Raw genomic sequence first — 26,175 nt, forward strand, 5'->3', positions numbered from 1 at the left:
CTTTGTTTATGGTGCCTTTTTTTCATACAGGATATTAATTTCAAAGTAGCCTAATTTATTCTTTTATCTTGTAGTTTGGTCTTGAATACATCTTGGGTTTAATTTTATAAATTGTGTGAAACGAGGTCTTAGTTTGTCATTTTCCGTGTGGATAGTTAATTGCTGCAGCTCTGTTCACTGATTAGTTAGTTTGTCCTTTATCTTTTTTATAATGATTATTAATCTACCTGTATTATAGAGCAAGGTCCCATTTATTCGTTTCTTCCGGGCTGTCCATTCCATTGGTCTCTTTGTCTTTCTCTGAGCCAATACTACACTGTTTGGTTTTTTTGGGGGGAAGGTTAGCCCTGAGCTAACATCTGTTGCCAGTCCTCCTCTTTTTTGCTGAGGAAGATTGGCCCTGGGCTAATATTTGTGCCCGTCTTTCTCTACTTCATATGGGACACCACCACAGCCTGGCTTGTTAAGCGGTGTGTAGGTCTGCTCCTGGGATCTGAACCTGTGAACCCCGGGTCTCTGAAGAGGATTGTGCGAACTTAACCGCTACACTCCTGTGCCAGCCCCCACACTGTCTTAATTATGATTTAATGAAGCAGGTCAGAAAGAGCACAAGTTCTCTAGTCAGACTGCCCAGGTGGAAATTATGCTTCCATCACCTATGAGCTTTGAACTTTTGAATGAGTTACTTAACTTCTCTGTTCCTTGGATTTCTTATCTGTAAGTAGATAATAATAGTACCTACCTCATAGGATTGTTGAGGATAAAGTGTGATGATACGTGTAATAGGCTTAGAGCCATGCCTGGAATATGGAAATGCTCAGTAAATGCTAACTGTTTATTATTATTCCTGCTCTTACTTATATAGCTCTTAAGTTTTTGTATATGGAAAGGGGTCTTTTTTATTCTTTTTATTTTTTTTATTTATTTTTCTTTTTGTGAGGAAGATCAGCCCTGAGCTAACATCCATGCTAATCCTCCTCTTTTTTTTTTTTTGCTGAGGAAGACCAGCTCTGAGCTAACATCTATTGCCAATCCTCCTTTTTTTTTTTTCCCCAAAGCCCCAGTAGATAGTTGTATGTCATAGTTGCACAGCCTTCTAGTTGCTGTATGTGGGATGCAGCCTCAGCATGGCCGGACAAGCGGTGTGTCGGTGCGCGCCCGGGATCCGAACCTGGGCCGCCAGTAGCGGAGCGTGCGCACGTAACCGCTAAGCCACGGGGCCGGCCCTATTCTTCTTTTTAAAAATTGTCTTGGCTCTTCTCCTTTACTCTTTCTTATTAGTTTTAGGATCAACTTGTCAAATTCCACAACAAAGCCTACTAGGATTTTTATTCTAATACACTGACTTTTTCCATTAGATTGGGGAATATTGTCATGTTCACGATATTGAGTCATCCCGTCCATGAACTTGATATATCTTGTGATATATTGATGAGCGTGAGAGGGAGAGTGGGAAGGATTAAGTCATGAGGTAACAAGAAGGCAGACCGTAGGGCCTTGCAGGCTGTGCCCATAAAGGCTTTGGCTCTTATTCCAGGGGAGGTGGGAAGCTGCTGGCTTTGAGTGGAGGAGTGATCTGATCGGCACCTCCCTCTCACCAGGATCCCTCTGGTTCATTGTGTGCTATCTTTTGGGTAAGAGAGGGAGGGAGAGATATGAGTGTGTGCGCGTTTGTATTTTCAAAAAGAACTAATGGAAAAATAAACCAAAGCTAACAAAAAGTGATTACCTATAGGGGGAGGGTGGGAACAAAGTACTTCTGTGAATTTACTTTGTTACGTAGTTTTAACTTTGAAACCATGTAAATATTTTACATAATTGAAAACAAAAGTAAACCCCTAGGATTTTAAAACACACCGAAACAAAACTTATATCAAGTTCATGGCAATGCCTACACAAAGAAAATAATTACTTCAAGTAACTTTAAAATACAATGTTTTGACTGTTCATCCCTAGTGGGATGTATTCTAAGGACACAAAGAACTGCTAAGAAATCTAAAAACGCATTCAGTAGTCTTATTGTTAGTAGCAGGTTTAGAATTGTTATATTGAAACTATTATAGCAGATAAAGCAAGTAACTATGGCAGCATCATTAGGAATCATGTTTTTCAGTGTAAAAGAAAAGATTACAAGTATAAAATCAAAGAAATTAAAAAGCCCTGTAATCTGAAATTGGAAATGTAGATATCAGTGTGAACTCATACTGAGTTAAAAAAAAAAATGTATTTCTAACTCTATTTACTGAAGGAACTTAGAAGCAGTGGCAATAATATAGCACTTAACATCCCCAGTGCCCAAGTTGTGGTTTCTACTATTTCCCACTAAAAGGAACTGAGGCTTTTTGGAGAAGTGGCTAATTCTAGGTCTAGAGCAGGAAATAGACATCATAAGCCCAGGATGTAGTATGCTGGAAACTAAGGAAATTACCAGAGGTTAATGGGGTTGTGTCAGAAGGACTCAGGAGCCAATTTGAAAGGACTCCTGTAGGCTTAATATGGAACAATTGGAGCATCAAAAAGAATAATGACTGCAGTGGATTGAAAACGTGTCAAATATATAAAACTTCGTGCATTCATAATGAGAAAAAAAGGAACTCATGGTCACAATTTTGGGTTGTTAGAACATTAACTCAATTCTCTGAAAATTAGTGAAGGCAAAAATCAAGCGTTTATCCTGCCTTTTCTGTACAAACTAATCTGTGAGAAACCAGAGGGTTAATGAGAGAGTAGGCTTTTTTATAGAATTACGGTTAATAAATGCAAGAGTATTAGAATTAGAAAATTGCTGTTTTGCCACCCCTAATGAGAAAATGGATCTAGGCAGCAATCACCGGGTGAAAAGACGATGGGGAAATACAATGGAGGGATCAGACTGATGTCATCTGAAGCCACTGAACACACTTGGCTTTGCTAAAATGAAGGCAGCCAGCCGTGATGTGCCTCATGATGCAATATAATGGGAAGTACCCAGCGCCACTCGAGAAGTGCTCTTGCCTAAAAATTTGAACCTGACTCCAACCAAACCTAACATGAATCTGTCAGTTCATGGGAAATACAGGGATCAGAGGAATTAGTTAAAGATGCCTTAAGGAGACAATCAGCCAAATATAAAATGTGGGAGATTTTATAGGATAAATGACCTGGTTTCTCTAACAAATTGGTGGCATAAAAGAGAAATAAGGCAGGGAGGGAAATTGTTATATAAAATGGAGAGATTTAAGTGACATAACAACCAAAACAAATGAAAAAGGACCACTCTGGCTGTTGTGTTAAGACTAGACCATAGAAGATCAAGGATAAACTCAGGGAGAACAGTTAAGAAGGTATTACAAAATTCCAGGTGAGATTTTGGACAAGGACGATAGCAAGATGGTACTGGATTCAGGATATGTTTTGAAGGTATTGCCAACTGGATTTGCTAATGGATGGATAAGATGTGAGGTTTCAGAGAAAGAGTCCAAGATGACTCCCAAGTTTTGGGCCTAAGTAAGTGAAACATGCGTTGCCATTTGCTGAAATGAGGAAGATGGAGGGAGAAGCAGATTTGTGGGGAAAGATCAGGAGGAGTTCCATTCTGAGCTCCGTATCTTAGCCTGATAGGCCTTTTGAATATCCACGAGATGTCAAGGAGGCAGTTGGATATGTGTGTGGAGTATTGAGGACAGGTCTAGACCTGAGATGTAAATTTGGGAGTCCTCAGCATGCAGATGGTTTTTAAGCCACGACACTGGATGAAAGCGCAAAGGGAGTGAGTGTAGCTAGAGGAGAGGTGCCAGCACTGAGCCTGTGAGGTGAAGACGTGGGAATCAGCAACAGGGACAAAGAGGCACCTGAGGTGTCCTGGAAGTCAGGTGAAGGAAGGTGTGATCAGCTGTGTCAGATGCTTCTGGCAGGTCAGGAAAGGGGAGGACTAAGATTTGACCTTTGGATTGAGCAACGTGGAGATCTTTGAGGCACTTGATAAGAGCAGTTTCAGTAAGCCTGTTGGGGAGAGGGTTCAAGAAAGCCTGCCTGGGAGAAGAGGAATTAGACAATAGTTCTTTTGAGGAGTTTGGAAAGGAAAAGAAAGAACTTGAGTGTTAACTCATTGGCAAAATGTGGTCTAGAGAGGGGTGTTGGTTGGTTGGTTTGGAATCCCTGATATATTCTTTTCAGGAAGTATTTTTGTGACAGAATCTTTTTCCCTAACTTTTTGTTTTTGACAAATAGCAAATCACAGAAAAGATGGCTACTCTGTACTCTTCACTAGTTTAACCCATTGTTAACATCTTGCCACATTTGCTCTCTCTATAAATATCAATATATTTCTTATATTTTCTGAGCCACTTAAAAGTTGTAGACATAAAGTTTATCCTAAATACTTCAGTTTATATCTCCTAAAAATGAGGATGTTAACCACAATATTATTATCATATCCAAGAAATTTAATATTGATATGATAATATCTAAAATACAGTTCATATTCAAACTGTATATTGTTGCTATCTTAGTGTCAGGTCCAGGGTCCAGTCAAAGGTCACTCATTGCTTTTGGTTGTCACATCCTTGAAGGGATTTTTTTTTTTTTAGGATGGGAGAAATAATAGCACATTCATATATTGATTTAAAAAATCTAGTAGAGGGCCGGCCCTGTGGCTTAGCGGTTGAGTGCACGCGCTCCGCTGCTGGCGGCTCGGGTTCGGATCCCGGGCGCGCACCGACACACTGCTTCTCCGGCCATGCTGAGGCTGCATCCCACATACAGCCACTAGAAGGATGTGCAACTGTGACATACAATGTCTACTGGGGCTTTGGGGGAAAAATAAATAAATAAAATTATAAAAAATAATAATAAAAAAATAATAAAAAATCTAGTAGAGAATAAAAACTGATGATGCAACAGTGGGGGAAATTGCCAGAGTGATAAACTTGAGAAGGTGAGAGAAGATGGGATGTATCCATAGTGGGGGAATGTTACCTTTGATGACAGCATGAGCTGTTTATCCGGAGTAATAGGAGAGAAGGCAGAGCCTGGGGTAGGTGGGTTGGGTAGATGTGAGGGGAGCTTGAGAAAATTCCCTTTTGATTGCATTTATTTTCTTGGTGAAATAGGAAGAATGATATTCAGCTGAGAAGAAGGAAAGGCGAAGAGATATTATAGGTTTAAGAAAAGAAGGTATGAAGTCGTTGTCTACAACAGCCATCTTCAAACTGGGGCATGCATATCACTGAGCATACATGAGGACTTTCCTAAGGCTGTGTGTCTATGGATAGTCTTTTTTTTTTGGTGAGGAAGATCAGCCCTGACCTAACATCCATGCCAATCCTCCTCTTTTTGCTGAGGAAGACCAGCTCTGAGCTAACATCTATTGCCAATCCTCCTCCTTTTTTTTTTTCTCCCCAAAGCCCCAGTAGATAGTTGTATGTCATAGTTGCACATCCTTCTAGTTGCTGTATGTGGGACGCGGCCTCAGCAGGGCCGGAGAAGCGGTGCATCGGTGCGCGCCCAGGATCCGAACCCAGGCCACCAGTAGCGGAGCGCGTGCACTTAACTGCTAAGCCACAGGGCTGGCCTGATATGGATAGTCTTAAGGAGATCCGTTTGTAGACCCTCAGTTTCTGTAGGTACCCTTCTGGGAACTAATGTGCCTGAAAAAGAGCTTCTTGACAATAGGCTTCCTCGCACTTCGGAAGAAAAGGCAGACCCTCGACTATCCCAAATCTGAATTAATTATATCACCACTTGGATTGTCCCTGCTTCTTGTCTAATCATTGATTTTATTACTCCTCTTTTTTTTTGTTGTTCTTAATCCAGAAAAAAAATTACTTTGTGGAAGCCAAATGCCCTTCTTAAAGATCCTTTCACCCCAAATCCCCATAGCTTTATGATCCTGCTTAGGGATTGCCACTTCCTTGTTTCTCATTTTAGCCTTTCCAGTGTATCTCTATTTCCTTTTCCGCTTGTCTGTGCTTCACCTCTGTTTTCCTGCCTCTCCTTTGATCGCTGTACTTTTTCTGTTTTCAGGCTTGGTCACGGTGGCAGGAACAACTCCTGCATGTCTGGAGGGAGAGAAGGAAGGTGGTCTCCGCAGTGAAACACCATCAGCACTGGCAAAAGTGGAGATCCCTAAAGGCCTGGCTTGAATACCTGCATGTCCGCAAAGTGAAGAGACAGCGGAATGGTGAGCAGGAGTCCCCAGCTCTAGAGACAGAGGGTCGGGTCACAATTTCCACTCTCCTGCTGCCAGTGGAACTAATTGATTAACGAGAGATATAGCCATATTACACCACAAATTTTGGAAAATACATCATCCTTGATTGTTATTTCCTTCTGGCTTTTTCTTCTACGCATGTATTTTATTCAGTAGGGTTTTAATTATGCTGTAAATATTGTGATTATTATGATCAAGATGATACATACAATTTTGTAGCTTGCTTTTTTCACCCAACTAATCAACACTTTTCTGTGTCTTTATTCTTCGTAAATGTTATTTTTTTAATGATTGTTTATATTTTATGGGATGGCCTACCAGATTTTAATCTACTTAGCCATTCTTCTATTGATGGATATTTGGATTATTTCTGTTTGTCCCCAATTATGCAAATACATGTGATTCATGATGTCAAGTTTTTTGAACACTATTCTCATTGTTCAGTTTCCCAGTGAGAGTTCAGAAGTAACAATACATTGGCCATGATCATCAGTACTTTTTGTATCTCGGTCTCTTGAGCCTACGCAGAAATGAGTGAAGCAGTGTGCTGCACACTGGCTTAGGCTCCCCGGCTTTCAGGTAGGCCTCCCTGCAGAAATCTCCTAGGCTGCCAACACTGTCTCTTGGGAGAGTTTGAATGTGTCCGTTTGAGAATAGCGACAGGACCAACTGTTTAGTTGCCCAAGTCTGGAAGGTGAGGGCATTAAGCTATTCAGCATGATAAGCTGCAGACTAACGTGCCTCCAATTACAGCATTTGCATTCCAGGAGTGATTCCCTTCCACTTCCTGGACGTAAGCTCATCAGGCTATTAGCTAATTAGTATTAAAAGGAGATGAAGCTGGCAGCCTGGATCAGCCTGGCTGAAAGCTCAAAAAAGCCTTTGCCAGCATGTTGACCGAGTTATGTGTCATTGACTCAGTCCCTAAAGTCCTATCCAGGAGACATCAGTAAAGAGACAAAAGTAAAACGAAGTCATCTTTGAAAGCAGCAGTAGCCATTCCTGCTCATCAGTAGCTAACTAGGAGCCTCAACTCTTTGACATAATCCTTTTCTCTTTTCTTGGAGAGAAAAGATATAGCTAAGGGACTCCTAATAACCCTCTCATGTTTAAAAAACTTTTGTTCTAGGATTCTTCGTAAGAGCAGCCTTGAATCCCTGCTCTCTGCCAGTAGTGGGGTTCAGCTTGCCTTAAAGATGCTCCCAGCTCATCTCCCAGCCGGGGGTGAGGGGACAGCATGTAAGTTATTTTCTCTGTTGCAGAGATGGCTGAGCGATTCCACTGTGTCACTGTGCTCCAGACACACTTCTGTGATTGGCAGTGGGCATGGGAGCAAAGGAAGAGCTTGTACGCCCACCACGCATGTGTGGTGGGGCTGGCCAGGAGGATGGTGCTGCGGCGGGCCTTTACTCACTGGAAACACTGTATCCTTTTCAGCCACCCAGCCCTGTCCACAACCTCGGCCAGGACAGCCTGAGCTCAGCAGCCTGTAACATGAGAGTCAGGAGATACATGGAAAACAGTTTAAGGCAGTCCTTCAACTCTGTTGACTTCTTTTTAAAAATTTTTGTTTAATTGAGAATATTCACACAAAAGAGTACATACATGCATTTACAGTTTAAAGAATAATAAAATGAATACCTATGTACCCACCACTCAAAAAATAGAAGATTGCTAACACCCCTGTCTGCTCCTCTTTGGTTGCGTTCCCTTTCTTCCTGCTCAGAGGTAATCCCACTGTCCTGAATTTTGTGTTATCATTTCATTGCTTTTCTATACCATTAGGCAATGGAAATAGCCACAGCCATTTCTGTTTCAGAAAGCCACCTGTTCTTGGTGGCTCTGTCATTATGATCATGGCTTCCATTTATTGAGCTTTTACTATGTGCAGACATTATATATCATCTCCTTACTCCTCACAGCAACCCTGGGGAGTAAGTGTCACCATCTCCATTCTGCCGACGAGGAAACAGATTCAGGGGGGCTAAGTGATTGTCAAAGTCACAGCAAGTCATTGGCAGAGCCAGGAGCTTTTACACTAGGCCTTTGACTCTGGTGCACATGTTCTTTTTTTTTAAGATTTTATTTATTTATTTATTTTCCCCCAAAGCCCCAGTAGATAGTTGTATGTCATAGCTGGTGCACATGTTCTTAGTCGCTGCCCCTACTACAGTATGTGCCCAGGTGTGACGACTTGCACTGACCTAGATGTTCATCCACCCATTCATTTGTTCATCTAATTCTTGCTGTGTCTCAAACTCCTGCCTAAGTTCTGGAATATGGGGAAACTCAAAGACTAGTAGTAGCTCATTGACCCGTGGGGAAAATAGACATGAAAATGGGTCTTCACAATATGGCGTGATAAGTGCCATCATCAAGTTTTTTATCAAGTCTTGCGAGAGGTACTGCGGAGATTCAGCCAAGGAGGTGATGTTTGAGCTGAATTTAAGTCAGGAGATTTTTAGGTTCGCCTGGCAGAGAAGTCAAGAAGGGTGTTTCAGGTGGAAGGAATGGCATTTACTCAGGTGTAGATAAGGAGAAACATCCAAAGATGGTGATGGGGTCTGCAGTGATTTATGGGGTGTGGATGGCAGTTGGGTAGTGCAGGTAGAGGCAGGCTAGGGACCAGCTTGTAGAGCCCTCGTGTACAGTGGTCAGGAATTTGGGCCTTATCCTTATGGCACTGGGGATCCTCTGGAGGTTTTTAAGAAGAGAAGTAATGCAGCAGATTTGTACTTTAGAACGGATAAATCTAGATCACAGGAGCGAAGCTAGCATGAGGAGACTCTTACCAGTCTATGTGAGGGATAAGTCAAGTGACTGCAGGGTATTGGGGGCGGAGGCAGAGGAACAGGAGAGATTTGGGAGGAAAGCAGATGGACTTGGCAACCAAGTAGATGGAGGGAGTGGGAGGAGAAAAAGTTTGAAAATAACTCCAAGGTTTTTAGCTCAAATATCTGACTGGATTGTGATGCCAAAACAGAATGCAGGAGAAGGAGCAGGTTTCTGCTTTAGTTATGGCGATTTTCAAATGTTTACTGCAATTGGTGGCAATTCATCTCAACTATTTTTTGGCTCTCCTGGAATGGGCATCAGAGGGGAGAAAGGCAAGGCCAGCTGTTTGGTAAGCACCTCAGGTGGTTTCCCTTTGCTCACTCTTCCCCTGGTCATCAGAGGAGACAGAGGTGGACATTAGCCCACCTGGCACGCCCATTACCACCTGCAGCCAGGCCCTTAGATGGGTAACTAGGATTGCACTGTGCAGGGGTGGGAACCTTGTTGAGACGAGAGGCCTTAACTCCCTGGCAGACGTCCTGCTGTGTGCCGGAGAAGCTGCCCAGTGGAAGGCGGCAGAAGAGCACCATAGCTGCAGCTTGCTGGTAAGAGCCACAGCCTCGAAAGCCTCCTCTGGTCAGCTTTGCCCAGGCGCCCACTCCTGGGGGACTCAGACCCGCACCCTGCTCTTTCAGTGGTCTGGTTACGTGGTTAGCTTCAGTCGTGAAGCCCTCCTTCATCGCGGGTGTCCCTGTTTTCCTTTCGGGTCAGAGATGGTAATGGTGTGAGGTCAGAGGGGTTTGGAGCTATAAGGGAACCTTAGAGGTGATCTAGTCTTGGGGTTTTTTTACATGGCAGGCCCCCTTTTTAATGGTGGAAACCTAGTCTGTCAAATTGGTCAAAGTAGAGATGCTGTGGATGAAGCAAGGTCCAGGAAGTAGTCTCTGTTCTGCTGGCTGCTCTGCCTCACCCTCACCACGTGAGGTAGTCTTCAGACACTTTCAGGAGCGTCTGGGGTTTCACAGAGCACAGTATGAAAACCCCTAATCGCTTCACTTCTGTCTCAAAACTGAAGCCCAGGGTGTGGGGAGTGGGCTTTGCTTAGGTCACATGTGAGGCATTATTGACAGAGCTAGAGCCAGGCCGCAGGTCCTGCCTCTACCCTGACCCCCCACTCACCAAGGATTCCTTCTCTTCTTTCTAGTCTACTCACGTAAAACTGCATTTATAATTGTGTAAGTATACGCATTGACGCCCACGTGGTAAAAAAATAAATAAATAAACACTATAGGCTAAAAGTCTGTTTTCTGAGAGGCAAAGCTCATGTTTTTAACTTTTATCTGTAGAGTCCCCATCTGAGTCACAGGGATCTCTCCTGATCAGAGGTGAAGGTGTGTTTGTTCCTGTGCAGGGTCTGTGGACAGCAGGGAGTGGTTTGACAGCTATTAAGTGCTGACTGTGTGCGCTGGCTTGTGTCAGGCTCCCAGCTGAATCTCAAAGCAGAGAAACACTCTCAGGGCCACTGGAGCAGCTGTGAACAGCCATGACTGAGCTTCTCGCCGCCTGATTTGGGTACTGCTCTTATTTTTACAGACACTACTGATTTGTAACTGGTTGTGTCCTTTATTTCACAGCACTTTTGCTTTAGAGCCCTAAAAGACAATGTGACCCGTGCCCACCTCCAACAAATAAGAAGGAATCTTGCTCACCAGCAGCGTGACGTCACGGTGAGGGTCATTTTCTGTTTCAAGGGACCTCTTCGGATGGCGATTCTCTTTTTTTTTAACTTTTGTGCTTAGAGATTTGTCCAGACCTTTAGACTCTGAAACCTTAGTGTCCATTTTCTTTAGTAATCCATACCAGCCAAGAGAGAAACTTGTTTTTTCTTGTTCAATCATTTTTTATCTGTTTGCTAAGAAAATTGATAGTTGAATCAGAGGTCGGGGACTGTCGATTCCAACCCTGACCTAGGGAATACGTGTTTGTTAAGTCTTGCATTCCAGGAGGCTTTGGTGTGGTGTTTGCACTCTAAGTCTATTGTCTTCAGTGGTTGATTTATCTGAGGGCAACAGACGTTCGATCTCGACTTGTAGATTGTGTTTCTGGGTGTAGGAGGATGGGGGTTTTTTGCTTTGTTTTTAAATTATGAAAATGTTCAAATGTACAGAAAAATATAAAGAATAGTCTAATAAACATCTATGTACGTATCATCTGTATTCAACAATTGTTAATATTTGCTTCTTTTTTTGTTGTTGAATCATTTTAAAGTAAATTACAGACCTCATGACACTTTACACTTAAACATTTCAGCATGTCACCTAAAAATAAGAACATTTTCTTACATAACCACACTATCATTATCATCCCCAACAAAAGGAACAGTAATTCCCTAATATTATCCAATACCCAGCCCGAAGTTAAATTTCCACGGTTGCCCCCAAAATGTCTTTATAGCTGCTTTTTTCAAATCAGGATTCAGTTAAGGATTGACTGCTCACTACCTTTGGTTATGTCTCTTAAGGCTCTTAATAGCAATCTCCCTGCTCCCCACTTCTTTTGTTTAACATGTTTACTTTTTAATTGTGATAAAATACACATAAAATTTATCAACTTGAGCATTTTTAAGGGTACAGTTCGGTGACATTAAGTACATTCACATTGTTCTGCAACCATCACATCTCTAGAACTTTTTTCATCTTGCAAAACTGAAACTCTACCCATTAAACAGTAACTCCTCATTCTCCTTCCCCCTAGCCCCCGACAACCACCATTCTCCTTTGTGTGTGTATGAATTTGACTACTCTAGGTACCTCATATTTACAGTATTTGCCCTGGCTTATTTCACTCGGCATAATGTACACTTTTTTTTAATGACATTGACTTTTTGAAGAGGAAGGCCAGTTACTTTGTACAATGTTCCATATTTGTGATTTATCTGTTTTGTTTCCTTTCAATGTCATTTGATCTCCATTTTTTTTCTTTTTTTTTTTTTGTAAGGAAGATTAGCCCTGAGCTAACATCCGATGCCAGTCCTCCTCTTTTTGCTGAGGAAGATTGGCCCTGGGCTAACATCCATGCCCATCTTCCTCTACTTTATATGGTATGCCGCCACAGCATGACTTGACAAGCGGTTGCGTCGGTGCGTGCCCGGGATCCGAACCTGCGAACTCCAGGCCACCGAAGTGGAGGGCGCTCACTTAACCACTACACCACTGGGCCAGCCCCTCCACTTTTTTCTATGTATTTCCCATAAACTGGAAGTTAGATCTGAGGGCTTGATTAGATTGAAGTTAAACATTTTTTGGCAAGACTACTTCATAGGCAATAATATGTGATAAGATCGGTTTTAATTTCTAAAATGGCGTTGTCTTCCATGAGGCCCAGATTAGAAATAGCTTCATTCTGATTTCCATAGACTGGAAGATCTATCGTTTTGCCATTTATGTTGGCCCAGAATAGCTTCGTATAGCTTTGTTGTTAGTGCCGTCAAGTCAGTTCCAACTCCTAGTGACCCCGTGTATAGCAGAGTGGAATGCTGCCCCGTCTGTTTGTGCCATCCTCTCAGTGCTGTATCAGATGATGCTCTGCCACTATTCATAGGGTTTTCATTGCTGGTTTTTTCATCCATTGGGTGGCCAGGTCCTTCTTCCTAGTCTGTTTAATCTGGAAGCTCCATTGAAATCTGTCTACCATGGTTGACTCTGCTGGCATTTGAAATACTAGTGGCGTAGCTTTTAGCATCACAGCAACAGGCAGGGCCTATATTATGACAACCGACAGATGGGTGGTATGGTTCCCTGACCAAGAAATGAACCCAGGCTGTGGCAGTGAGAGCGCCGGATCTTAACCACTAGACCACCAGGTCTGGCTTCCATATTGCTTAACCATAGTTGTTTTGCAAGCCTGTTATATGTTGGGTGGTCCAAATTGAGGTAATTCCTGCTTTGGGGGAGCTTACAGTCTTTTGGAGTAGGGATTTGCTAACAGGTTAAGAAAGATCATTTTACTTTCTGCCTTCATAAACTTGCGTGTTCTTGTTTTGCCTCAGCTGCTGCACAGGTTCTGGAGCCTCTGGCGGTCTCGGACTGCGCAGAGGGAAGAAAGAGAGCAGCTCCCCTTGCTGCGTGCTGCCTGGGACCACTACAGGTAGGGACCCTGGCCTTCTCCTGGGCTCTCCAGGGACGGGTGCTCCACTCACTGTTCTCCAGGAGTGGTCGTGTACCCTTCCGTGCATTACAGGGCAGCTTCAGACAGGCCCTGCTGTAAACCAGTGACTCCCGAGCTTGCATGTTCTTTTTGGCTGATCAGATGAGAGGGAGAATGAGGAGGTTTGTACTGGTTCTTGGCCACCCTAGTTTGAAATATGTGCCTGCTAGCTCACTGCCTCAGTCCTTCAGGCTTGAGTGATGTTCCCGTCTTAAATTTATGTATCCATAGTGTTACAGAGAAGGCTCGGGCCAGGTGAATATTTGTGGTGTGGTCTTGAACGGTGCACAGTGTGTCCTTAATTTTTTAGAGTTAATCATTCAGTTAAAATAAATAAATAAAAGCACCACATATCCATGAGGAAAACTCAGAATGTATAGGAAGGAAGTTATAAAGTGAAAAATAAAAGCTGCCTGGATCCCTTCCTCTGACCCCTTAGTCTTACTCTTCAGAGGTAACCACTGTTCACTTTCTTGCGGACAGAAATGTTCATTATACGCCCCCCAATAGTATAATTAACTTTGCGTAGTTATAAGTCCAGTTTTGGAGCATTTTTTAATGCGTCAGTGAGAATCCCAATATTTAACTGACTCAATTTGGAGTTATCAGGGTATGTCATTATTCTAAATCCTGGTTTACAAAGCTGAATGTGGTTCTCACTTTCCAAATCACTGTGTGAAAGGAGCATGTCACAGATCCAGGTGGTCATAAACAAGCCCCAAAGTTTGGCCATAAAATCAGAAGGATTTTTGGAGGATTTCATGCATATTTCCTAAGTTCCAGAGACACTGTGCTTGGTGGTCTCATTAGGTTTACAAGAAAGTTGTCAGAATTTTTGAGCAAACCATAGTCCAAAATCAGGAGTTGACAGATTTCCTGTTGGATATCAGATTCTTATTTCCTTCTCTCCCAGAATGAAACTAGTGAACCCATGAGGTGCCTTTAACACTCAGGATGTAACTACACCTGGATTTATCTGCCTTAAAAACAAAACAAAATTAAAAAACTGAAACCTGAAGGTGCAGATGGACAGTACCTTAGCGTTCTGTGCTTTATTTCAGAATGACGTTGCTACGCGAGTGTATCAAATGGTGGTTACAGTATACTCAGAGGAGGCGATACAAGCAGGTATGGAGTACTTCAAAGCAGATAGCTCTGCTGGCTTACATTCTTGGATCCATTTGCTTTGGAATGGTTCTGATTTGGAAGAGAGGGTGCTGTAAAAAGCTCAAAGGTATTTCCCCCAGTCACCTCGAGTCCTTCATCTGCTGTGAAGACATAGACCAAACTCTTCCCAGTTATTTTTGTGGTGCCCTCTCCACTCCCACCTCCATCTGCTGCTAGAGGCTAACACGTGAATCTAAAGATTTTGGATGGTCCTTCATAGTTTTGGTTAGAATCCAAATTTTTTAACAAGACATACAGACTCCTTCGGGAGCTGGTCCCTGTCTATTTCCCTACCCTTTCCTGTTACCACTCTCTCTGTTCCTTCACAACTGCACTCTGGCCGATTAAGCTGTGAGTCCTTCCCTGAATGTACTCTGTGCTCTCCTGCTTCTCACTGTACCTACAGTTCTCTCTTTCTTGCTACCCTTCCAGCCCAGGTGTTACCTCTTCCCCCAGCCCTGCCCCAGGTATATCTTTATCAGAGGATTCATCGCATGGTTGTTTACTGGCCTTTCGCCCAGCCAGGCTGTGAGCTCCTTATGGGTACAGCCTGTTTCTTTCTTCTCCTTAGCCCAGCACAGTGTTGGCCAAGAGTGCTGACTAATATTCAGACAAATGAATGAACAAATGAGTGAACAAACCATGAAATGCACTGCCGTTGGTTGCTTCAGAGTTTTTCCCAAGGATCTTCTCAGTTCTTGGAGTTTGGGTGGTACTAACTCAGGGCATGGCTTGTTTTTGTGTCACCCTGGCCTTCCACACCTAGAAAATGCTTAGAATTGCTGCCTTCTTTGACATCCCTTTGAATTATGTAGCTGTTTCTGAAAGGACATGGCCAGTGGGTCTCTTAGCTCCTTTAATGAAAGCTCAACAGAGTGTAGAGAGACCTTTTAGAAGAATGTGAGTGCCAAGGTCGAAAGGTTGTGTTTATTCAAGGTAGAAAAGAAGCAGAGGGTCTCTTTTAGTTCCTTCCTGGAAAAAGAGAGTTCCTGACACTGGGACCCAGTATTGGTAGAAGGTCAGGGGTCAGTGTTCTTATCTCTCACACCATTCCAGCATGGCCTGCATGGTAGAAGGTCTGACAAATAGTAAAAGCTCTGCTTAGTTGTTGTTGGTTTTTTTTAAATCTTTAGCTAACAATCTGAATGTCATCTCTTGGTTTAGATATCCAAGGAGCACATCAGTTCTTTCTATTTTAGGAATGGATAAAAATATTATTTATTGTGGGTTTCTTTCTTTTTAAAAAGTAATATATAAAGAATGGCAAAATGTTTGCTAATTGTTGAAGCTGGATGATAAGTTCATGGGGATTCATTATACTATTGCTTCCATTTTTGTTTACATTTGAAAATGCCCATAAGCAATAGATAGACATTATAGAAAATTTGGGAAGTGTACCCATAATCTTGCCTCTTAAGATGACATTTGGTGAGGAAACGTGGTATCTTTTTTCCTCCTTATGGGTAGGAGTGTGGGTACCCATATATTCACATACACGCACACATATGCATAGTGTTCAGTTATCTTTTGCTATGTAAAAAAATCACCCCAAACTCAGTGGCTCAAAATAACAACCATTTTATTATGCGTAAGAATTCTATGGGTCCCTCGACTGATGATTGCATAAAGAATATGTGGTATATATAGACAATGGAATACTACTCAGCCGTAAAAAAAAAAAAAGACAAAATCGTCCCATTTGCAACAATATGGATGGACCTGAAGGTTATTATGTTAAGCGAAAGAGAAAGACAGAAAGAGAAAGACAAACACTGCATGATTTCACTCATTTGTGGAAGATAAACCAACGCACAGACAGATAGAACTGTTTGGTGGTTACCAGGGGCAAGGAGGGTGGGGGTGGACACAAGGGATGAAGGGATGCATTTATATGGTGACTGACAAACAATAATGTACAATAAAAATTTCACAATATGGTAGTTCTATCCTTGATTTTTTGAGGAATCTCCATACTCTTATAAACCAATCTTACTGCAATAAATAAAAAATTAAAAAAAAAATTCACAATAAAAAAAAAAGCTATGGGTCAAAAATTGAGACAGGACATAGCAAAGATGGCTGGTCTCTGCACCATGATTACTGGAGCCTCAGCTGGAAAGGTTCTAAAGGCAGGTGGTTGGAATCATCTAAAAGTTTCTTCACTCACTTGTCCAGTTCCTGGGCTGGAATGGCTCGAAGATTGGGCTAAATTGAGACTGTTAACCAGAACTCCTACATATGGCCTCTCTGGGAGGCTTGGACTTCGTCACAGCGTGGCGGCCGCGGGGTAGTCAGGCTTCCTGTGTGGCAGCTCAGGCTCCAAAAGTGAGTGTTCCAGTGAACAAGACAGAAGCTGTGTGCCCTTTATGACCCAGCCTCGGAAGTCAGATAGTGTCCCTTTCACCATACTCTATTGCTCAAAGCAGTCACTGTCTCACCCAGATTCAAGGGCATAGGCTACTTCTCAGTGAAGGAAGATCAAAGAATTTGCTGTCCTGTTTTAAAAACCACCACACCTACATATATGCTTTTCCCTACAAAGCTTTGGGTCATGGAGGCATGTATAGTCTTATGTCAGTTGTCCGTCTTTCTAGTGATATATCAGTGAAATATTAGTAGCCTTTTATAATTACATAAAAATTTAAAGAATCTGTATTATAAGTAAACATAAACAAAACCAAAAGATCTGTTACAGAGTGGGAACAATATTTATAACACACATGACAAAGTACTAACAAATTTCTTAAGGTTCAAAAAGCCCATATATATCACTGAGTTAAATGCTGACAGATAGTAAAACGGGCAATGGGTCTGAACACTTAGGCCATAGGAAAAACAATTTAGATAAATATATGTACACATACACAGACATATACATGTAAATATACACACAGGCACATTTCATTTTATTGCGCTTTGCAGATAATTCCATTTTTTTTACAAATTGAAAGTTTGGCACCTCTGCATTGAGCAAGCATATCATTGTAATTTTCCCAGTAGCACTTGCTCACCTCATGTCTCTGTGTCACTTTTTGGTAATTCTCGCAATATTTCAAATTCTTTCATTATTATTTGTTATGGTGATCTGTGATTAGTGGTCTTTGACAGTGGTCTTTAACTATGATCAGTTACTATCATAACTGTTTTGGGTCATCACGAACTGTGCTCATATAAGACAGTGAACTTATCAATAAGTGTGTATGTTCTGACTGCTCCATCAACCGATTACTCCCCTGTCTCTCTCTCTCTCCTGGGGCCTCCCTATTCCTGGAGACACAACAGTATTGAAATTAGGCCAGTTAATAACCCGACAATGGCCTCTAAGTGTTCAAGTGAAAGGAAGAGTCACATGTCTCTCACTTTTAATCAAAAGCTAGAAATGATTAAGCTTAGTGAGGAAGGCATGTGGAAAGCTGAGATAGGCTGAAAGCTAGGCCTCTTGAACCAAACAGTTAGCCAAAGAACGCAAAGGAAAAGTTTTGAAGGAAATTAAAAGTGCTGCTCCAGGGAGCAGATGAATGATCAGAAGGTGGAACAGCTCTATTGCTGATATGGAGAAAGTTTTAGTGGTCTGGATGAAAGATCAAACCAGCCACAACATTCCCTTAAACCAAAGCCTAATCCAGAGCAAGGCCCTGACTCTCTTCAATTCTGTGAAGGCTGAGAGAGGCGAGGAAGCTGCAGAAGAACAGTTTGAAGCCAGCAGAGCTTGGTGCATGATGTTTAAGGAAAGAAGCCGTCTCCATAACATAAAAGTGCAAGGTGAAGCAGCAAGTGCTGGTACAGAAGCTGCAGCAAGTTATCTAGAAGATCTAACTAAGATAATTAATGAAGGTGGCTACACTAAACAACAGATTTTCAATGTAGATGACACAGCCTTATATTGGAAGATGCCATCTAGGACTCTCATAGCTGGAGAGAAGTCAATGCCTGGCTTCAAGGATTCAAAGGACAGGCTGACTCTCTTGTTAGGAGCTAATGCAGCTGGTTACTTGAAGTTGCAGGCAGTGCTTATTTACCATTCCGAAAATCCTAGGGCCCTTAAGAATTATTCTAAATCTACTCTGCCTGGGCTCTATAAATGGAAAGAACCTGGATGACAGCACATCTGTTTACAACATGGTTTTCTGAATATTTAAAGCCCACTGTTGAGACCTACTGCTCAGAAAAAAAGATTCCTTTCGGAATATTACTGCTCATTGACAATGCACCTGGTCACCTAAGAACTCTGATGGAGATGTACAATGAGATTAATGTTGTTTTCATGCCTGCTAACACAACATCCATTCTGCAGCCCATAGATCAAGGAGTAATTTCGACTTGCAAGTCTTATTATTTAAGAAAAAATTTTGTAAGACTATAGCTGCCATTGATAGTGATTCCTCTGATGGATCTGGGCAAAGTAAATTGAAAACTTTCTGGAAAGGATTCACTATTCTAGGGGGCCGGCCCCGTGGCTTAGCGGTTAAGTGCACTCACTCCGCTACTGACGGCCCGGGTTCGGATCCCAGGCACGCACCGGGGCACCGCTTCTTTGGCCATGCTGAGGCCGCGTCCCACATAACAGCAACTAGAAGGATGTGCAACTATGACATACAACTATCTACTGGGGCTTTGGGGGAAAAAAAAAAAGGAGGAGGATTAGCAATAGATGTTAGCTCAGAGCCAGTCTTCCTCAGCAAAAGGAGGAGGATTAGCATGGATGTTAGCTCGGGGCTGATCTGCCTCACAAAAAAATAAATAAATAAAAGACTTCAGTGAAAGAAGTAACTGCAAACGTGATGGAAATAGCAAGAGAACTAAAATTAGAATTGGAGCCTGAAGAGGTGACTGAATTGCTATAATCTCGTGATAAAACTTTAACAGATGAGGAGTTGCTTCTTATGGATGAGCAAAGAAAGTGGTTTCTTGAGATGAAATCTACTCCTGGTGAGGATGCTGTGGAGATTGTTGAAATGACAACAAAGGATGTAGAATATCACATAAACTTAGTTGATAAAGCAGCAGCAGGGTTTGAGAGGATTTTTTTTGTTTTTTGTGAGGAAGATCAGCCCTGAGCTAACATCCATGCTAATCCTCCCCTTTTTGCTGAGGAAGACCGGCTCTGAGCTAACATCTATTGCCAATCCTCCTCCTTTTTTTTTCCCCCAAAGCCCCAGTAGATAGTTGTATGTCATAGCTGCACATCCTTCTAGTTGCTGTATGTGGGATGCAGCCTCAGCATGGCTGGAGAAGCAGTGCGTCGGTGCGCGCCCAGGATCCGGAATCCGAACCTGGGCCGCCAGTAGCGGAGCGCGCGCACTTAACTGCTAAGCCACGGGGCCGGCCCTGGTTTGAGAGGATTGACTCTAATTTTGAAAGAAGTTCTACTGTGGATAAGAGGCTGTCATGCAGCATCTTATTCTACAGAGAAATTGTTTGTGAAAGGAAGAGTCAATCATGTGGCAAACTGCATTGTTGTCTTATTTTAAGAAGTTGCCACAGCCGCCCCAGCCTTCAGCAACCACGCTGATCAGTCAGCAGCCATCAACAGTGAGGTAAGACCCTCCACCAGCAAAAAGATTGACTTGCTGAAGGCTCAGATGATGGTTAGGATTTTTTAGCAATAAAATATTTTTTAATTAAGGTATGTACATTGTTTGTTTAGACATGCTATTGCACACTTAATAGACTACAGTGTAGTGTAAACATAATTTTTTTTTTTTAGGTGAGGAAGATTAGCCCTGAGCTAACATCTGTTGCCAATCCTCCTCTTTTTGCTGAGGAAGATTGGCCCTGAGCTAATATCCATGCCCATCTTCCTCTACTTTATATGTGGGATGCCTGCCACAGCATGGCTTGATACGCAGTGCGTAGGTCCACACCTGGGATCTGAACCTACGAACTCTGGGCTGCTGAAGCGGAGCACGTGAACTTAACCACTATGCCACTGGGCTGGCCCCCTTACACATAGCTTTTATATGCACTGGGAAACCAAAAAATTCATGTGACTCAGTTTGTTGCAGTGGTCTGGAACCAAACCTGCAGTATCTCTGAAGTATGCCTGTATATGAAGATGTTTAACCCACTTTTAATTAAAGTGAAAAGTTTTTGCCTATCACGTTGGCAAACGTTAAAAATAACGATTTTAATCTTTTTCTCAATTTTGTGTAGGAAGCAACCCTCCCTCAAAAGTGTGACCCTGAAAGGTCTTTCTTTTTTTTTTAAAGTAAAGTACAAATAAAGGTCATTCATTGTTTTGCTTTAGCTGTTGCAGGCCAGAGCTAACAGTCACTTCCAGCAGAGAACCCTGCCTGCAGCCTTCCAGGCGTGGAGAAGACTCTGGCAATGGCACCAGCAGGAAGGTGTCCTCAATGCAAGAGCAGCACGCTTTCACAGGTATGCTGTGCAGCTCCTGTCTGCAGTGGGGCAGGAGTCTTGGGTCTAACTCTGTTGCCTACACAGCCGTTTGCTTTATCTTTCAGCCTCCCATCCCCCTAGGCCCTGATTCTTCCTGGTTTTTCAATAATGTAGGCTTATTGATTTCATCTAGCAGGAAAAGACAGCCAGTATTTCCCCTGGGAATACTTTTGTCCGTCTTTATTGCAAGTGCTTTTGAAACAGCCTGGGTTTTATGCCCTTCCCTCATTACAAGCCACTGTAAGCTTCATTAAAGCTGCCCATTAGCTTTCTGGATCAGAGCGTGGTTGGACCTTGCCTCGCCGTGGCAGGCCTTCTTGAGTATGATTTCTCTGAAATGTTTGGCTCCTGTGCTGCTAGACCTGGCTTTCTGAAGTCTTGAAATTGTAGTTGTCAACAAAATTAGGGCAGGCAGGGAGCACAGCTACATCTTTTTAGCTCCCAGAGGGCAAACCTGCCCACAGCAGGTCCTTGCCACATGTTGGTGGAGTGTGAGGAAATTACTAATCGCTAACTGTGTGTCTGCCACTGTGGTGGGCATGGTGTGATGGAAGAAAGGAAACAGATCGATAAGCTCATTCGCCTGTGACATCATCATCTTCATTAGTAATTTTCTTCTCACAACAGTCCTGAGAGAACAGGTTCAAAATGATAAATGACTCCCCGTGTAACACAGCCAGAAGTGGTAGAGCCAGGGTTTAAATTCAGATCTCCCTGATTCCAAAGTCCAAGGACTTTCTACTAGATCAAGAGGAAGATCTTTTTGATGACTTTGTAGGAACTTTTAAATCTATGTGAGGAGATAAGACTGATAGACAAAAAACAACTGAAGAACAATGCAGGAGAATAGACCCATGTGTCCTCAATTATGTCAGCCACAAGTTCTTCTAGAGCTCAGAGCTACTGTTGAGGGAAGTAGCTGGGGGAGGCTTGCTGTGAGCCAAAGCGGGTGAGATGGATGGTGGGAGTGGGCAGGATGATGAGGGCCAGACTGAGGGACTTGCCCGATCCTTCAGATGGATAATGGACAGATGTTTGTGCAGACACACGCCAGTAGTACAGTGACTGTTTTGGAGATTGCCCTGACTGCGGTGAGATGAGAGGGAGGGACGTGCATGGGAGAAGATGCTGTGCTCTTGACTTAGGAGGACTCTGAATGCTAGTCTGAGGGGATTACCCAAAACTCCGGGGCTCCTTAGCACAAAGCCCAAGGAGATGTTTTTAGGGGACGGTCACGGGGAATAGAGGCTGACAAGGGGACAGCACCCACCTCTGCCCCTTCGTTCAAAAAATGGCTTCACTATTTAAAACACACTCACACACCCCCTTTGTTTCCTTTACACGTAAAGTCACGATTGATTCTATTGCTTTTTTGTATTTTGGCGTGCCACAGGGACCAAAAATTGAGAGTACCTTCAAAATAGTCACGAGGAGCTCCTGAAAGGATTTTTGTTGGGCAGCAGGTGTGATTTTACAACTACCACTCTCAAGACAAAAGGATGGAGGGTGAATTGGAGACAGGGAGTAGCCAGGAGGCTTGAAGGATGGTGAAGGCCTGATCTGCATCTTGTTTTGGTTATATCTTTTTAGAAAACTTAGTTTTTCAAGATCCTGCCTTCCTGTTTCACAAGGGAGCAGAGTGATTGAGAGCCTGGATCAGAAGCTCGACAGGCCCAAGTTCGGACCCTTGCTTTGTCACTTGCCAGCTCTGAGACCCTGGGCAAGTCTCTCTGAGCCTCAGTTTCCTCAAGTGTAAAACGGAGATGATTTGATAATAGTCCTTACCTCACAAGGTTGTCATGAAAACTAAGTGGGATAATCTATGTAAAATACAGCCAGAGTGCCCAGCACAAAATATTAACTATCCCCTTTACACCTATAATTGATTTGTGACTCTTATGGTAAATTAATATTTAAAGGTTTGGTTTGGAGTTTGGCAAATCAAAGTTCTAAATAAATATGTATGTTCTATATTGCCATAATTCTTAGGGGGTTTTTTTGTTTGTTTTTCTGGTAAGGAAGATTGGCCCTGAGCTAACATCTGTTGCCTGTCTTCCTCTTTTCACTGGAGGAGGATTGTCTCTGAGCTAACATCTGTGCCAGTCTTCCTCTGTTTTTGTATGTGGGACACCTGCCACAGCATGGCTTTATGAGTGGTATGTAGGTCCATGCCTGGGATCCGAACCCGCGAGCCCCCCGGCTGCTGAAGTGGAGTGCGCAAACTTAACCACCATGCCACTGGGCAGGCCCCGTAGGGTTGTTTTTTTTTTTAATGTCTTAGTAATACAGACAGAATTTATGGTGGATCTCCTGAATTATGACTAAAAATGGTAGTTTATTAACTCGCCAGTGAAATTTATACTGAGAATGCGACAAGACTGGTTTTTCTTTTTTTTTTAATTGAGCTAAAATTTATATACAGTGAAAGGCACAGATGTTAAGTAAACAGTTGGATGAGATTTCACAAATTATCTACCTGGATGATCAACATCCCAGTCAAGATGTAGAACATGTCACCTCAGACAGTTCCCCTAACCCCTCCAGTCACTTCCCACCCCCACAGCTAACCACTAGTCTCAGTTCTGTCATCCTGGGTTAGTTTTGCATGTTTTGAACTTTATATAATGGATGATACAGTATGTGCTCTATGTTTCTGGCTTCAGCATAATGTTTTTGAGATTGAGCCATGTTGTCACATGTATCAGTAGTTCAGTCTTTTATTTGCTGGGTAGTATTCTAATGTATGAATATAAGACAGTATTTTTTTTTGTGTGTGTGAGGAGATCAGCCCTGTGCTAACATCAGCCAATCCTCCTGTTTTTTTCTTTTCCTTTTTTTTTTTTTGCTGAGGAAGACTGGCCCTGGGCTAACATCCGTGCCCATCTTCCTCCACTTTATATGGGACACAGCATGGCTTGCAAAGCAGTGCATCGGTGCACGCCCAGGATCCGAACCAGCAAACCCTGGGCCGCCGCGGCGGAGCGCGCACACTTAACTGCTTGCACCACCAGGCCGGCCCCAAGACAGTATTTTGATCTATTTTAACAAATAAGTTGTTTCCAGTTTGAGGCCATTATGGATAAAGCTGCTGTGAACATTTGTTTTGGTGGAATCTGTTCTCATTTCTCTTGAGTAGATACCTAAGTATACTTCTGGATCATAGGGTGGATATATGCTTAATCTTATAGATGGTCACAACATTTTATACTTCCATCAGCAAATATGAGAATTGTGCTTGCTCCATATCCTCACCTACATTTGGTTTTGACAGTTTTTCTTTTTTTTTTGGTGAGGAACATTAGCCCTGAGCTAACATCTGTTGCCAAACCTCCTCCTTTTTGCTGAGGAAGATTGGCCCTGGGCTAACATCTGTGCCCATCTTCCTCTACTTTACATGTGGGATGCCTGCCACAGCGTGGCTTGGCAAGCAGTGCGTAGGTCCGCTTCCAGGATCCGAACCTGCAAACCCCTGGGCCGCCAAAGCGGAGCACTCAAACTTAACCGCTATGCCACTGGGCTGGCCCCAATTGACAGTCTTTCTAATTTAGCCATCCTGGTGGGTGTGGAGTGCTGTCTCATTTCCCTGATGACTAATGATGTTGAGCATCTTGTTAAAGCCTAATCAGCCCGGAACAAAAGCCTGTATTTTTACCAAGTCAGATTGATTGCTCTGAAGGAGGGAATTCCAGAGAAACTCTGAAATGCTGCTCTACCTGAAGGAAAGGAATTTGTAAGGTTTGGGTTCCCACTGAAGGATTCTGAGGAGGGTCAAAGAGAAACAGGGATCAGTTTTGCATTGGTTGCTATTGCTGAGGCCAGATTAGGAGGGATGAGGAGAAGCGGGGATTCACCAGGGCGCATTGTCATGGGTAGCCTCACAAATACAGGAAAACAGCAAAGCTTGTCTGGGGTGTCATTGGTAAGGAAGCAGTAGCCACTCAGAAGAGGGGGTCCTCGTGGCATTTCACACCTGCTGCGTGAACTTGGGAGAAACAGCGTTTCCTTGCAGCTGGCATTTATCTGTGTGTGTCCTTCCGATCTGATTAATGGTAGGGCTGCTTTTACTCTTTTCAGTCTGAGCTGATTTTCATTCTTTGAATACCAGACAGTTTTTGACACTTTCAACCTTTATCATGTCCTCATTGACCATTGTTTATCTTCTTTTGTGAAGTATCATTCAAGTCTTTTCCCTAGTTTTTTAAAAAATTGTGTTCTGTGTCTTTTATTGTTACTTCTTTGTAGACATTCTTTGTATATTCTGCATACAAGACCTTTGTTGGATATATATATTGAAAATATTTTCTTTCAGTGTGTGGCTTGCCTTTTCATTTTCTAACAGTATTTTTTTTTAATTGACAGCAAAGTAAATGGTTCTATATACCCTAAAATGAATTAACAGTATTTTTTGATGAGCAGAAGTGCTTAATTTTGATACAGTCCAAATCATCAATTTTTTTCTTTTATGATTAGTGCGTCTTGGGTTCTCTTTAAGAAATATTTGCCTACTCCAAGATCTCAAAAGACATCTTCCTACATTTTCTCTGGAAGCTTTATAGTTTTAGCATTTACGTTTAGGTCTGATCACCTTGAATTTTTTCTGTGTATGGTGTGAGATAGGAGTCAAGGTTTATTTTTTATTTTCCTGTTTATCAGGTTTTTCCAGCACCATTTGTTAAAAAGACTTATTATTCCTCCATTGAATTGCCTTGGCACCTTTGTTGAAAATCAATTGGCCATACATGTTTGTATCTATTTCTGGACTTTCTCTTCTGTTCCATTTCTCGATTTGTCTATCCTTATGTCATTACTATACTACCTTGATTACTGTATGTTTATAGTAAGTTTTGAAATCAGTAGTGAGTCCTTTGACTTTATTCCTCTTGAGATTTTGTTTGGGATCACACTAAATCTGTATAGATCAATTCAGCGGAGATAAGACATTTTAACCATATTGAGATTTCCAATAAGTGAACATGGTACATCTCTCCATTTATATAAGTTTTCTTTAATTTTCTCGGCAGTATTTTATAACTTTGTGTAGAAGTTTAGTATGTATTTTGTTAAATTTATTTCTAAATATCTTTTTTGATGTTTTTGTAAATGGAATTATTTTTAAAATTCATTTTCCAGTTGTTTACCTGGTAGATAGAAATACAGTTGATACCTTGTGTTCTGTGACCTTTCTAAATTCACTTACTAGTCTTAGTAAGTCCCTCCCTCCCTTCCTTTCTTTCTTTTTTCTAATTGCATAGGATTTTCTGCATAAATAATCATATTATATGCAAATAAAGACAACTTTATCCTTTCAGTCTATGCTTTTTTTAATCCTTATTGCAATTGGCTAAGATCTCCAATAAAGTGTTGAGTAGAGGCTGGCCCCGTGGCTTAGCGGTTCAGTGTGCGTGCTCCCTTATTGGCGGCCCGGGTTCGGATCCCGG

General features: G+C 42.4%; 1 protein-coding gene across 19 annotated transcripts in view; it reads left to right on the forward strand.

The window, feature by feature from the left end:
- SFI1 (SFI1 centrin binding protein) overlaps positions 1 to 26,175 on the forward strand; it is a 98,272-nt gene that overhangs the window by 51,069 nt on the left and 21,028 nt on the right. For all 19 annotated transcript variants that reach the window (XM_058531822.1, XM_058531825.1, XM_058531820.1 and 16 more), the window contains 7 exons: positions 6,004 to 6,160; positions 7,453 to 7,614; positions 9,500 to 9,570; positions 10,600 to 10,692; positions 13,014 to 13,111; positions 14,233 to 14,299; positions 20,586 to 20,716. In XM_058531822.1, the coding sequence (XP_058387805.1) occupies positions 6,004 to 6,160; positions 7,453 to 7,614; positions 9,500 to 9,570; positions 10,600 to 10,692; positions 13,014 to 13,111; positions 14,233 to 14,299; positions 20,586 to 20,716 (779 nt within the window). The remainder of the gene's footprint in view (positions 1 to 6,003; positions 6,161 to 7,452; positions 7,615 to 9,499; positions 9,571 to 10,599; positions 10,693 to 13,013; positions 13,112 to 14,232; positions 14,300 to 20,585; positions 20,717 to 26,175) is intronic.

The sequence above is a fragment of the Diceros bicornis genome, chromosome 35, assembly GCF_020826845.1.
Source record: "Diceros bicornis minor isolate mBicDic1 chromosome 35, mDicBic1.mat.cur, whole genome shotgun sequence".
In the NCBI taxonomy this organism is placed as follows: Eukaryota; Metazoa; Chordata; class Mammalia; order Perissodactyla; family Rhinocerotidae; genus Diceros; species Diceros bicornis.